Source organism: Mauremys mutica, chromosome 21 (genome assembly GCF_020497125.1).
Source record: "Mauremys mutica isolate MM-2020 ecotype Southern chromosome 21, ASM2049712v1, whole genome shotgun sequence".
NCBI classification, from domain to species: domain Eukaryota; kingdom Metazoa; phylum Chordata; order Testudines; family Geoemydidae; genus Mauremys; species Mauremys mutica.
In genome coordinates, this window is record NC_059092.1 from 11,480,045 (window position 1) to 11,495,005 (window position 14,961).

The 14,961-nt window shown below is 41.9% G+C and overlaps 3 protein-coding genes across 5 annotated transcripts in view; 1 reads left to right on the top strand and 2 right to left on the bottom strand.

Annotated features, from left to right (window-relative positions):
- CASZ1 (castor zinc finger 1) overlaps nt 1–293 on the bottom strand; it is a 394,551-nt gene extending 394,258 nt beyond the window's left edge. The window contains exon 1 of the mRNA XM_044996148.1: nt 81–293. The gene's annotated coding sequence lies outside the window, so the exon portion shown is untranslated. The remainder of the gene's footprint in view (nt 1–80) is intronic.
- On the top strand, nt 131–6,966 carry LOC123354290 (TAR DNA binding protein). 2 transcript variants are annotated; one of them, XM_044996159.1, is made up of 6 exons: nt 131–380; nt 1,237–1,489; nt 2,303–2,466; nt 3,243–3,383; nt 4,429–4,599; nt 5,064–6,966. In XM_044996159.1, the coding sequence occupies exons 2-6, from the start codon at nt 1,252–1,254 to the stop codon at nt 5,592–5,594; spliced, it is 1,245 nt and encodes a 414-aa protein (XP_044852094.1). In that variant the 5' UTR covers nt 131–380; nt 1,237–1,251; the 3' UTR covers nt 5,595–6,966. The 2 variants fall into 2 exon arrangements, with proteins under 2 accessions (XP_044852094.1, XP_044852093.1); XM_044996158.1 differs by having other exon boundaries at nt 132–399.
- Nucleotides 6,967–8,372: 1,406 nt separating this feature from the next.
- The window catches only part of MASP2 (MBL associated serine protease 2), a 47,317-nt gene continuing 40,728 nt past the window's right edge, over nt 8,373–14,961 (bottom strand). For both annotated transcript variants that reach the window (XM_044996157.1, XM_044996155.1), the window contains exons 9-11: nt 13,519–13,656; nt 12,704–12,778; nt 8,373–10,377 (exon numbers count right to left, since the gene is read on the bottom strand). In XM_044996157.1, coding sequence (XP_044852092.1) covers nt 9,608–10,377; nt 12,704–12,778; nt 13,519–13,656 — 983 coding nt within the window. In that variant the 3' untranslated portion in view covers nt 8,373–9,607. The remainder of the gene's footprint in view (nt 10,378–12,703; nt 12,779–13,518; nt 13,657–14,961) is intronic.

Genomic DNA, 14,961 nt, shown 5'->3' on the forward strand with positions numbered 1-14,961 from the left:
GCTAAGGCCCTCCCGCCAATTTCCCATCTCTCCCCCGACCCAGCCTTACGCATGCGCGTTTCCGGCGGGACGGATCATACCATTGCTCTGCGGTGCGTGGGGGGGAGAGAAATCCCAGCTTTGCTACCGTCCTCGCCCGGAGGCACCGCTACGCACCTCCCGAGCGACGGACACGAAGGCCTGTGTGATCCCTGCTCTACGCGGTTCCAAACAGGCCAAGTTCCCGACGTTGGCTCTTTCCAGTCTATTTCCAGCTCGCCCCCCCCCCGAGGGAGGAATGGTTCGCCCAGAGGCCGGGCTCTGCCTCTGAGGGCCGGGGGCCGCCATTTTGTCAGCAGCAGGAAAGGAAGGTGGAGGCGCCCGGAGCCCCCTCGCCCCGTGTAAGGCCCCCCTGGCCCGGTGAGCAGAGCGCGGCGGGAGAGCTAGAGGCTCAGGCGTCTCGGGTCCCAGCCGCGGCCGGGCCCGGCCTGAGCGGGCCGGGGGGCGCGGGGAGCTAGGCCCAGCCTGGAGCTCGAGAGGGGCGGGGCGGGCACGCGCGGAGGGGCTCGGTGGTGAGGCCTAGCGCGCGCGGGCGGGGGGGTTATAAGCTAGGCCTCATTTAGGCGCAGCCTATCGGTGAGGCATGTGGTCTGGTGCTCGCGCCCGTCTCCCGGAAATGGTTTGGTCCTGACTCCCTTCTTCCCTTTCCCTATGGTCTGACCTCTGCTCCCCCGTTCCCAGACTCCCTCTCCCCGGGGTGAGCTGGACATTCAGCTCCCGCCTTGGAAATGGTTTGGGCCTGGTCTGAGCCCTGCTCCCCCTTTCCCTTCCACCCCCCACACTGCAGTATGGTCTGGTCCTTGGCTTCCCCCGTTTTTTCTTCTCCCAGCAATACCAATTGGTTGGGTTCTTTCCTTGCGCCCCGCCCCACACAGGCTTGGCCCTTGCCCCATCCCCTCAGTTGGGGTGATTGGTGAGATCATTGCAGATTGTAAATAAATCCTCTTTTAAATAACTTTGTTCATAACCCCTCCTTTCCAGGCACTACCCATAAATGTCACTTCATTTGTCTGTTGTTAGAACATAACACAACACTTAAAGCTTAGAGAAGATAAAATGCAACATCTCTTGGTAGGTTCTTAGTGCCTGGTGTCAGTGTTTTACAGAGAAACAAACTGATTTATTATGAGATTAAAAATGAATAAAATAAGAGGGAGTAAAAAATTGCTGATGCCCCCCTTTTTTTAAATCCATTAGTAAAATCCAGCAAAGATGTCTGAATACATCCGTGTTACTGAGGATGAGAACGATGAGCCCATTGAGATCCCTTCAGAGGATGATGGCACTGTGCTGCTATCCACAGTTACTGCCCAGTTCCCCGGAGCATGTGGCCTGCGTTACAGGAACCCAGTGTCTCAGTGTATGAGAGGAGTCCGGCTAGTGGAAGGGATTCTGCATGCTCCAGATGCTGGCTGGGGAAATCTCGTCTATGTTGTTAATTATCCCAAAGGTTTGTCTTTGTTCCATGAATTTTTGGTACAACCATACTTTCTTAGTTACAAGGAATTTTACATCAAGATCTATAGATTCCTTAGTTTTTATGTTTTCCTCTTAACTTACTAACGAACCATAGCAGCAACTGCAAATAAGTCTTTTTTTCACTTAAAGTGTGTGCCTGGCCCACAGAGTGAATTTCAGAGAGTTCCCTATTATTTAGCACCATAATTGTACAAGGTACTTTACAAATAAGACTTTGCCTTACAGTTTGTAAGGCATTTAACAGTCTTATATAGCTACCTTCCAAAGGTCCAATCCTACAATGAGCATCGTGCAGGGCTGAAGTTTGCCCATGTGACACTTATTGCATGATCTGGGCCAAAGACATCAGTGTTGTAGGGGAGGGTGTGGGAAAGGTGAAGGATGAAAAGGAAAGGGAAAAGTAAGGAGAGCACTTTTCCTTTTTCATTGAGTAGCTATTGTCTCAAACTATATATAATACACACAAACTCTGGTCAGGCACATGAATGTTATTTGGCAGTACTTCAGTGGAAAACAAGCTGAAAGTGTGTTTTTAGATGAGAGTTTGAATCTGCCTGTTTTCTGCACTCCTCTCCCCAATATTGTAGGGCAGTTGTATGCGGATTATAACATATATGAAGCAATTAGTATGTATCTGGAAGAGTCCTAGTTCTTAGCTTCCACAATACATCCTGCAAAAAAGTATCTAATCCTTGTGCTATGCTGCTTCTGACCAATGGAAGTAGCTATCCTTTCCTTTGATGTAATGTGGAGATGAGTTTCTGATGTACATCTTTACATTCAGATAACAAGAGGAAAATGGATGAAACAGATGCCTCATCAGCTGTGAAAGTAAAACGAGCAGTACAAAAGACATCTGATTTAATAGTTTTGGGTCTTCCCTGGAAAACCACTGAACAAGATCTAAAGGAATATTTCAGTACATTTGGAGAAGTTCTCATGGTGCAGGTAAATTTTTGTTGTACTTGACTCTACTTGAGTCAAAAGCTATGAATTCAGATGGAAGTTTTTCTGCATGAGCCAGTACAAGGCAAAAAGGGCAGTATAAATTTAAGAGCACACATTTAACTGTTGTAACATTAAAATTTGCTTTATACTATTTGCTTTGCAGTAAGCTATGTGTTCAGGTAATTGACTCATGTCAAGACTGATTTCTCAAAAGGGGATGATTCTGAGGTTACACTAGTGTAAGCAAGACATTATGTGGCCCACTGTGTGATGTTTGGTTTTTGTGCTTGCATATTAGTTTAGTAGTTGTAGCATTTGTGAAGACTTTCTTTTTACGGTTCTTGTTTGATTTTGAACCTTAACTTTAACAATAAGTTTGAGTTTAGGTTTAAGGATTTGTTTTATATTGATATTGGATTAGCACTTTGCCAGGATGCATCAAACCCATGTTCTTTTGAACATTGTTTGCTATAATGGTAATTCACAGCCTGATTTTGTAAGTATGAAACTGTCAAATGCTTTTGTGTATTGTCATTGATCGTACCAGTGGCCATTTCATGAGGGATATAGAAGCTTCATTAAATTAGGATCAAAACTTTTCACATTGCACTCTTTTCATCATGCTTTGGTAATCCTAGCATTCCTTTTGATCTAGGAAAAGACAACTAATTAGCAGCTAGTTGCAGAATACCAGTGCATATTACTGCTTCAGTATTTCAGCTATCTAGATTATCTTTTTCTCTCCTTTCCCCATCTCCCCGCCCACCCCGCTTTAGGTTAAGAAGGACATTAAGACTGGTCACTCAAAGGGATTTGGTTTTGTTCGATTTACGGAGTATGAAACCCAGGTGAAAGTGATGTCTCAACGACACATGATAGATGGAAGATGGTGTGACTGTAAACTTCCTAATTCTAAGGTATCGTTCCTTAAATTATTTTAGTGTTTGTAGAAACAAAACATGCACTCCTTTAAAGAATCCTGTTGAGTGAAGAGGGGATTAGATATATATGGGCAAACAAAGGGAGAGGGGGGGACTTAAACGGGATCTTTGAGGCAGATGAGAAGACAAAAAGAGTGGAGCCTGGAGGTTAGGTGAAGGAACAGTGGGATGGGGGTTTGAGAAAACAACTAAGCACAGGGGAGAAGATGTCCAGTCTGAAAACTACAGAAACCAGCCTGCCGACATCATAAATGTCTAGCAGCCCCTACTTCAGATACTGCCCACATTTTGCAGAAGGGAGGAAAGTGAGGCACAGAGGATAGGTATGGAACTTGCCCAAGGCCAGACTCAATCAGTGGCAGAGCTGGGATCAGAATCCAACACTTTTGACTATGTATATTTCCTCATTATATATGTATTCAACTGAAGGATTTAAAGCACAAGGAATGCTCTGCTGCCTTCCTAACCAGTCCTCATTTGCCATCACTTTTCAATTCTCATCTCCTTCCCACACTCCATTTTTCACGTATATTCCCCTGGCACCACAGCTAGGAGATCCCCCTTGAGCAAGATGTTCTAAACAAATCTCTAATCATCAGAAGAGCTTTAGATTATGGTTAGTAGATATGGCTGTGGTCAGTATATGACTGGTGTTTCCACCATTGTCAGCACTACTGGAACTGCACCACTACAAGAGCAAAGATAGGAGATTTCCCTACAACTTCTAGTGCAAAGGTCCTAGGGGGTAAGATTGCTTCCATCTACTCAGGAATTCCAAGTTCATCCTTGCAGTCTTCCTCTCAGGTGATACAGTTTTTAATTACATTATCTCAGGTAGAGTGGAGAGCAACTGGAGGGTTGCTTTTCTTTAGATCTTCCTGTAGCTGTGATACACCCTCATAACCTGGTTAATAGTTTGTTGTGAAGTTCTCTATCACAAAAGAAACTAAGTTGTATTTGGTATTCAGAAGGATGATTGCAGTGTTTTGGTCAATATTTCGTTTTCTGCGATTCTATCCAGCAAAGTCCTGATGAACCTTTGCGTAGCAGAAAGGTGTTCGTTGGGCGCTGCACCGAGGATATGACTGCAGATGAGCTCCGGCAGTTCTTTTCTCAGTATGGAGAAGTGGTAGATGTCTTCATCCCCAAACCCTTCAGAGCTTTTGCTTTTGTTACATTTGCAGATGATCAGGTATTTCTTTAAAATATTTTAGCCCCTGACATTTAGGAAACGGTTTCCTAAGTCTTTTCAATATCTCTCTCTACCATTCTGACTATAATGTTGACAAATACTGTCACTTAGCATGTAATTATTGGAATTGATTGTACAGTGCTTGTTTTTGTCATTGCAATTTGAGAATTTCACTTGTACTTTGAATTTCTATTGAATTACATCAATATGCTTACAGTTCATGTCTACAGATTCACACTTTTCAGCTGGTACTGTGTATATGGATCTTCACAGTAGACTAAGTAACTTAAGTTTATTCAGTAAAGCTAAAGGATCTTGTTTTTAGTTTGTGTCAAATCTTCACACCCCCTTCCTTTACAGTTTACACTTGTATTCAGAATCATGTGGTTTGTCTTGTTATGTTGTAACAAGTACCTTAAAAATGGTCTAATTCTATATTTATTTACATCCCTTATTTCTTATAGGTTGCCCAGTCTCTTTGTGGAGAGGACTTGATCATTAAAGGAATCAGCGTACATATATCCAATGCTGAACCTAAGCACAATAGCAATAGACAGTTAGAAAGAGGTGGAAGATTTGGTGGTAATCCAGGAGGCTTTGGGAATCAGGGTGGATTTGGTAATAGCAGGGGGGGAGGAGGTGGTTTGGGGAACAACCAGGGCAGTAATATGGGTGGAGGGATGAATTTTGGAGCATTTAGTATCAACCCTGCTATGATGGCGGCAGCCCAGGCAGCATTGCAGAGCAGCTGGGGAATGATGGGCATGTTAGCTAGTCAACAGAACCAGTCTGGGCCATCAGGAAACAACCAACCTCAAGGCAACATGCAAAGGGAGCAGAACCAGGGTTTTAGTTCAGGAAGTAATTCTTACGGAGGATCTAACTCTGGAGCAGCAATAGGTTGGGGGTCAGCATCAAATGCAGGATCAAGCAGTGGGTTTAATGGAGGCTTTGGTTCAAGTATGGATTCCAAATCATCAGGCTGGGGAATGTAGACAGTGGGCTCTGATACTGACTCTATGGTGGGAAATCAAATTTTTCTAAACTCATGGTAAGTATATTGTAAATTGCATATATACTAAAATTTTCCTGATCAATTTGTTCAATGTGCAGTATATTCAACAGTATTTTTGACATTTTTCTTTTGTAAAAAGAAAGGTTAAAGGAATTTTATAAGTTTTGTTACATAATTTGTTGGAATATTGAATGATTGAAAGTGAACTGCTGTTTGCCTGATGGGTAAACTAACACACTACAGTTGAGAGGAAGGATTTCTCCTGTAATATTTTATTCCATGTTTCCTGGTCAGCTGAATTCTTTGCATGTTCAAAAAGGAAACCATTGGTCAGAAACTACATTCTTTCTTTTCCTCTTGTTTGTTTTAATTTGATCCCCACCATAAGAATCTCTCCAAATGCCCCAGCTGGAGAACACAGCGTTGGTGTTGTTTTTTGTTTGTTTGTTTTCCTTTTAACACTGTCTCCCCTCATATACTAAGTACAATATGAAGGCTTCATTTAATCTCTGCAGTTCATCTCATTTCAAATGTGTATGGAAGAAGCACTTAGTTGAAAGCAGTGCTGTAAATATTCTGCTTTAGGAATACTGTCTACATGCTTTCTCATCCAAGAATACTTCATCACACTGCACATGCTACGTCTTAGACGGTGGGTGTTCCATTTTTATCCGCTACTCTTTATTTCATGGAATCGTATCAACGCTATGAACGCAAGGCTGTGAGATGGAACCAGAAGGCTGTTTGAACTTTTGAAACCTTGTGTGGGATTGATGGTGGTGCCGAGGCATGAGAGGGCTGGTATGTGCGAGAAAAAGGAGAGAGCGCATGCAGAGACCTGGTGGTGCATTATGGGATTTTATTTTACTTGGCGAGATGTCTCTCAATCCTGTGGCTTTGGTGAGAGAGTGTGCAGAGAGCAGTGATAGCAAATAAAGTACGAGTGTTTCTTGCATTCAAAGGACATCCATATCTGGAAGACTAAATGGGTTTTATACCTAGTTAACCAATTAGTTGAATGTGTTAAGTGAAATGAATATCTGTATTTTTTTTTCCTTATGTCAACTGCTGTGAATGTTGTATGGTGTGTGTTCTTTTCTGTTAATGATATGTAAGTGTGGTAATGTGAATCGAAGATGATGGGGTTTGTGACGAGAACATTGAGTTTGTGGTGTGCTTTGCGGTAGTTGTAGCAGAGTTCACTAGCGAGCTCAGTGTGCCTCTTAAGGGTGGAAGTTCCACTGTCTGTAAGATATCCATAAGAATGCTGTTTGCTGCAGTTCTGTGTTTGGATGCTTTTTATAAGACTTGTCAATGTAGGAAATTCTTAAATAAAACTGATTTAAGTAATATGTGTCTTTGTTTTGCAGCCCTGAATGCAAAGAATTCATAGCAGTTAATTTATTTTGTCCTTTGAGATGAACTTCTGTAAAGTTGTTTTTGCAGTAATTCAGTTTGTTTCAGATAAGCATGCTTTAAAAGTTGACAAGTCAAATGGATCCATCACTCTTCATGCATTGATACCTGACACCCAACTTGTAATCCACTGCCTATTTTTGCATTGTTCTGAGATACATATCTAAAATCCAGTTCTCACAAGGTTGAGTGCTCTCACCTAAAATGGTAAGCCATTCCCTCCAGCTTGCATCCTCACCAAGGAAGCTCCTACTTGTTTTTAGGAACGAGGGTGGATTTTTTTTGTTGGGAGTTGGGGAGAAGGGGCGATGGGGAAGTAGCTAACACATATACCTGTCAGTAGACTTGCTGCTCTTAAATGTATTTTCCAAAGCAGCTCCTTTGAGGATGAGAATATAAAGCAAAATAAATATTGTAGGCTGCTTTAAATCAGCCTGCTGATTGGGAACAAAAGGGAAAATATTCCCATTCTAATTTGAGCACAGAAGAAACTGTAAACTTGTGGCTAAAATAAAATATTAGCTCATGATGAAGAATATCCACCTGAAGAAAGTATTGATGAATTGATGAGGCTTATCTCCAAAAGAGAAATGTATCCAGTAGTAACACATCCAGCAAGGTTACTTCCATAAATATTTGATCTTCAGAAATTGATATAGTGTGTGCTTGAAATCCACCACCACACTGATCCTTTTATTACTGTATTTCATATTCTGCAGCTTCTGAATATGGAAATTTAAGGCAATTTACTTTAGTTTCTGCTTTGACTTGAATATTTAGGTTCTTAAAGTGGATCTTAATTAGGATGTATCCTATTTATTTGAATCTCAATATGGTTTATCATGAAGGGGAGACTATCTAATTTTTAGATATTTGCACTGGTATTACTTTAACTCCAGTCCAAGGGGATAGCTGTCAACTAAGTCTCAATCTACATACTTTATTAAAAAAAAGGGGGGGGGGGTTTGCGATCTCTCCAGAGATAAATTGTAATTCCACATCTTCACTATTCAGATCCCTTTGCAAAAAGTTGCTTATTTTTTCTGCACCTAAATCAGATACGATTTCCAAACTCTGTACCATCTGTGAATTTTGCATTTTAGCACTTGCACTATTACCAGCTACTGCTGCTGAGTAACACTTAAAAATGGTATTCTGGGACTTCCAAAGACTTAAACGGTGGCATCCCTGCAAGGAACCTGATGGTAAGTTTGTCATTAGCATGGCTTTAATATGTTTAAACTTGTTTAAGTTGAGGATCAGGTATTAACAGGTTGGCAGCATTGGGTAATCTTGACTATGAATTTTAGTCTCCCTTGACCCTCAAAGAAATTCCTGAACGTTTTATAGCAGTTTTCAGACTTTATTGGTCATTTTCTCTATATGCTTTTTATATTCTAGTGTTTTAACTGAGTTAATAAAAGGTATTTTTGTCACCACCTGCGAGCGTTGTCTTGTTCTTTAACAGTTTTCATTTCAAGTATGACAATATCATGATTAAACAGACAAAGGATGTTTATAGAAACAGTTTAATACAATTAGGCTATACTCTTCAGGCTCATTTAGCAAAAAAAAATAAAAATTGCATTTTAGTATAACAGCTTCTGAGCAAACTTTTTAGGGTAACCTGCTAAATCTTTCTTAATCTGACTAGTGGGAATGTACTGCTAAAACTGATGGGATGTTGACAGTTTCCTGGGTAGTACTGCTTTAAATATGAGTGAATATGGAGACTGGACCACTATGACCTAATTACATTTCAGTAATGACTGAAATGTGAAAACACCTTCAGAATCTTGGTTATACTATCTCTGTGCTCTGTCTGTTTTTTGTAGAGGCAAGTTGTTATAAGATCCCTGCAATTGTGATTAGGGGTGTTTACTCTATTCTTAGTAATATCTAAACTGGCTCTTAAGAATAGAGCAGAAACGTTCTGTCCATACTTTGCCATCATCTTGCGGAGCTGGCCGGCAGAAGCTGTTGGGATTTTATCAGAGGCAGCAAGCATCTCAAAGAACTAGTAAAAAATTTTATTTCAACATTTGTATTCTAATTTGAGGGGAATTATTTATGGCTGTGCTAATATAACAAGTGCTAAACTGTCTTGACAAGTATGTTCTTCTATTAACTAGATTGGTAATACTATAGTTTTATTGCATATGTATTTTTTGAAAGGATTGTGATCCACAATATTAAGTGGACAATCAATTTAACACTAACTTTCAGATGGAAAGTATTTAACACTTAAGATTGAGTTTTCTGTAATACTTGCTTTTTTAGTTAATATAAATAAACTAAACAAGGTGCTGCTAAATGCAGTTTCCCTTGATCATTTGAGCCTTCCACCTAGCAACAGGTATGGAAAGCAACTTTAAAATAAGATTTGAGTGTAAAACTAATTGATTAGGTTAGTTGGGCAGATAACACCTGAAAGTACTAATTGACAAAATGAAGTCTATTAAATCAACTTTAAAAATATTACAAAACTGGAATCTGATCTGTTAATGTACCCAAAGGGAACATGTTAGTTTTACTCCCTTTTCATTGTTAGTTACTGCACATAAGAAAGTAGACTATTTAAGAATTTTTCAAAATGATGTTTTCAATCCATGAAATGTAGTTAATCACTTTCGTATATACCCCATATAGGCCAGCAACCCCACAGTCTACGCCCCAGGACACAATACCACCAACAAACCATTTCTTAGTCTGATTATCTAAGAAAGTTAATGGTCCCCCACTGTCACCCTGGCAAGAATCTTTCCCCCCTTCCTCCTCCCCAGCACACAACATGTTTTCTGTTACTAGCAGAGATTCTCTAGCTGGCAGCTTTGCAAATGCCTCTTTACACTTTCTGTTGTCAATAACTACTAATTCAACATACAATAGATGAGGGGAAAGCCTCCTTTTCTCAGTTCTTCCCCAGCCAGCTACAGTTCCCATATCATCTGTTTTCACATGGAATCTTTCTTCTTTTCTTGGCAAGCAAATAGGGGTAATATTTGCATTAATTGGAACTTTATGTTTCAGTTTAATCAGTGCAATGTCATTGTTATAACTGGTGCCATCGCTGTAACCTTCATGTACAAAAATTTTTTCTGCCCAGGCTCGTTGGTAGTGAACTGAATTTTTGTTCAGAAATCCCATTTTGATTGTCAGTGTTGATGGGTTTATTTGACTGATGACGACATGAGCAGCAGTTAAAACCCAATTGTCATACAAGAGGGCGCCACCACCTGCTTTTCCATCTTCAGCAATTAGCATAACTTGCCAGGGGAACTGTCCAGGCTTTGCCGTTTTCCCTCCAATTATACGTTCCAGAGTTGTCCTGGTTTGTATTCCACAAACTGATAGAGAAGCACATGAAGTGATAAATACTTAGTAAAGATTTGGACTATGGCAAGTGGTTACTAAGTCTGGCTCAGCTGAAGTCACCATGTGTAGACATTGCATCTAACTAGCTAATCAATTTTGGAACAGAAATCAGTCATCTGTGACCAGCCTGAAAACCTAGACAAGAGCACACTTGTAAACTTAAGTTTGCAAATGGGTTGACGTCAAATAATATTGATTTAGGGGGTGATTTCAATGGGCCTTGTGGTCCTAGCACACTTATGCACTTCTGAAACTCCCACCTTTAATTTCTTGCACTGTGAGCAGAATACACGTAGGGACCATCACTTGAAGAATCCTACTTTTAATTTCTTAAGAATAAAGAAAGAGGCTACATATGAAGTATGGGCATAAGGAGAAGATGAGGAGGTTCTTCGTGCTGTGTGGTCCCTATCTGTATTCCACTGTGGTTATGCATGTGCCCGGAGTCAGAGAATTTGAAAGTAGGGTCAGGTCTGTGCATGCGCTCTGGCTCATCTTGTGCCTCTGACAGAGGCAAAAAAGAACAGAATAGAAGCAAAGGGGAAGGAGTGCAAGTAGTGGATAGGGGGACCACACATCTCTAAGAACTCCAGTTATAGGTAAGTAATTTCCTCCTCTTCAAGTGATGGTCCCTATTGTATTCCACTGTGGGTGATTGACAAGCAGTACCTAAGTAGGGGGAAGATGTGAGGATGAGGGCAGTAGGGTTGAATGGAAAACCTCCATCCCAAAGGATGGATCAGCAGCTGAGTCCTGTAGCAGGGTGTAATGCCTTGCAAATGTGGATGGAGCTCCACGTGGCTGCTTTACAGATATCTAGGAGCTCACTAAAGGTTTCAACCTAGACCATGCAGCAATGAAAAGGAACTGAAGAGGCAATAGGTCCGCCCCACCCTGTATCGCCTTGGTTGGAAGTGGGAGGTGAGCAGGGTGCATGCACAGAGTAGTGGATGCTACTTTCAAATTCTCCAACTGCGGGTGCATGGTACACGTGTAATACACACTGGAATACAATAGGGACCATCACTCGAAGAAGAACAGAAGGGAACAAAAACATTTAGTGTAAAACTATAGAGGTGGATGAAAATCAATTTTAGTATAAAGGACGCTTAATATAAGACCATGTGAAATTACAGAATAGCACAAAACAACTTCATGGGTTTTCATGCTCTCTAAATACCAGCTAATTAGGAAATAATTCAATTGCCTAAACATTAAAAATCATGACATTCTGCAGTAAAACTACCTGACAATGGGCTCATTTTCACACAAGTCTTTCTGTTCTAGCCTGATACTCGTGCAAACTGGACCAATGGTGAATATACAAACTACAAAATTCTAATTGTATTGTGAAACTTTTGCCTGCTTCTGGTACCAGGCTCAAAGAGGCATCTGCTCTACTGTAAGTTGGGTCAGACAGAATCAGGTACAAGCTTAAGAGGTACCGAGAATCCACAGCTTCCACTGTGCTTGACATAGGCAGCGAATTAAATGGGCCCAGGCTCCACCAATAATTAAGTGGACCTAGCTCCACCAATGTTTGGGCTTACTGTGTTTCAGGGGGACACGGGGTCCAGGATGGCCTAGAGGGTTAGTGGGGGGGGGGGGCCTGGCGCTGGCAGCAGAGAGAGACTTGGCCCCACCCCACCCCACCCCTGCTCCGCCCCCATTCCATCCTCTTCCCAGCTTCCATCCCCTCCCCCGAGAGATGCTAGGAGCCAGTGGGACAGAGCTGGGCAGGGCGGGCTGGGTTGCTCGCTGCTGCTAGTGCCAGGCCCCCTGCTAATCCCCCAGGCTGCCCTAGACCCCCACGTGCCCCTGAACGGCCCCCCAAAGCACATGGCCCAGGGTGGTTGCCCCGGTCCGTCCTATGGCTATTGCGAAAATTTAGACCCATAATATGTGTCTCATCATCTTTTACTGTAATTATATCACGTTCCTCATCCTGTTGAGTCTCAGATTACACCACTTCTAAAGGTATGTCTACGCTGGATGCTTTTTTCGGCAGTATGTAGAGTACCTACATGGGTAGCTCCACCAGCACCATTATAAATGGCAATACAGATGATGAAGCATGGCTTAGGTGATAGAGTACAGGCATGCCTGAAAGATACCCTACATGCTGCTGGATCCTTTTATATAACATAATGAATAATGACCATGTACTAGTGTAATTTTTGGCAACAACAAATATTTCTAAGACAAATTATACTAAACAAAGCTGTACTTATTATCCTGATACCAAGTTCTTGCTAATCTACATCAATTATAAACTTCTTGTATAAATTCATACATTACCTGGCTCACAGATTGGCAGTACTTTTTCTCCCTTGGAGTTCTTCCAGTATCCATCAGCACCACACTGATATCTACCTGAATGTCACAGAAAAGGCAAAAGTACAAGAATGGCACATGTTAAGTGGCCATCATGTTTTTAAAGCTCTGCATCTACGGAACATGGCTGTATCTGACCATATAAGTACAGAGTTTTTCAGTTCTTAGAGTTCAGGTCCTAATACCCTCTTAGGGTTTGTGAATTCCTATGTGAAGGTGGCTCTGTGCATCATCCCTCTCGCTAACTGGGCTGTGAGATGTGGGAGGTCAGGGCATTATGTAGCATAAGTATCCTACCTAAGCCTGAAGCCACCACTGTCACTTGTAAAGTGGCACCGGCAGATGTGATTTGAATGTAAATTCCACCCCCTGAAGGATAAGGGAACGTATGAAGTGTTAGGTACATTAATTAAATCCTCTGAAACATCTTTTGTCGCACTCCAGAGCCAGTCCTCACATAAGGATCGTTTCTTAAATCAAAGATACACAATGTTTTTGAGATCAACATTAAACTGATCTTGAATATAATATTTTAGGGCCATGTTCTACTGAGCTGAACGTATTGCCTGTACGTGCTACCGCACCAGCCCGCATCCACCAGCTGCAGAAGAATAATTCTGTCTTGAACCTCTCAGTCAAAGTGACCGGCTGAATTTTTTGTGCCCCATGCCTGATTTCTAAATGTTATTGCCTAATGCAGGGCCTGGACCTGGGAGGTGCTGAGTTGCTTGTTTTCAGCATCTGAGGAGCAGCCTGTAAGGAATAATGTCTCCCCTTACCATTATTAGTTGCTTTCATAGTGTAGAAGGTGCTCTCGCATTCGTACTGAATCTCAGCTTTGTAGGTAGTCACCTCTGGTCCTGTGATGTAAGTAACTGTGCCGTTGTCTATGTCTTCAGGTTGACCACAGTTGACAACTGAAAACAGTTCCGAAAGACAGAATTGTGAAAGGTTCTTCTAATTACCAATGTAAAAATAGGCTGCAACAATCAAGCCAGGAGGGCAGGAGTTGATCGGCTCCTACCCCTGTCAAGAGTGTGGCATGGGAGGAAGTTTGCTGTCTTCATGTCCTACTATATGGTGGCCATCTGAGGGCTGGTCCACACTAAGAAGCGGGGTCGAACTAGGGTACGCAAATTCAGCTACGTGAATAGCGTAGCTGAATTCGAAGTACCCTAGTTCGAACTACTTACCCGTCCAGATGCCGTGGAATCGAAGTCCGCGGCTCCAAGGTCGACTCCGCCACCGCCGTTTGCAGTGGTGGAGTACCGGAGTCGACCGCGGCGCTTCCGGAGTTCGAACTATCGCGTCCAGATTAGACGCGATAGTTCGAACTCTGAGAAGTCGAACTCACCGCGTCGACCCAGCTGGTAAGTGTAGACTAGCCCTGAGACAGGAGATAATCTCTGTAACTCCTTAGGATGCACTTTGAAAACTGCTTAAAGGGAACCTTTTAAAACTGAAGAAGACATTAAAAAAAAAAAAGCCCCTTTTCAGTGTTTGTGCACGGACTCTTGAGTGCTGATCTGCAGGGAGGGAATGGTTAAAGACTTGTTTTACCCAAGATTTTTCCTGGGGGTGGGGGAGGAGGTTGGGTAGTGAGTATGAGGGAAAGTCTGGGTCAAGTGGAATTATTGGACTATCTTCTGAAGAGTAAATTATAATGCAACCAGACACACACATTTTTATAAAATTAAAGTTAAAGGTAGCACTTTTGGGTGCTGGAAGCAGTTACGCCCAGGGCCTTACAATGAAACAGACATGCATTCTAATCTAGACCAGATCTACTATCTAAAGTATGTCATGCTGCATGTTGTTCATATAGGTAAGTGTTATGACACACAGCCCAGAAGGAAGTAGGAATAAATCTAGAAGTTCTACTACCAGAGAATTCAATGTTTCTTATAAAGGAAGAGACTATGCCTAATAGTTCTGTTCTCACGTGCTAGTGACTTGCTTTGTGAGCTATACCAAGTCCCTTTTACCTCACTGTGTCTCCATTTACCCACCTACAAAATGGGCATGTCACTACCTACAGTACCATCTAGGTGTTGTGAGGATTTGAACTTCACATAAAGTAGTTGTAATCTGTGGAGGGAGGTATTGAACAAATGGAATAGTTTTCCCTCTATGCTAATAGCCCTCATAAGTTTCTGGATACCTGTAGTGTAGTTTTCAAGTAAACTAACTTGGTGTTGCTACCATCATTGCATTTTAAAACA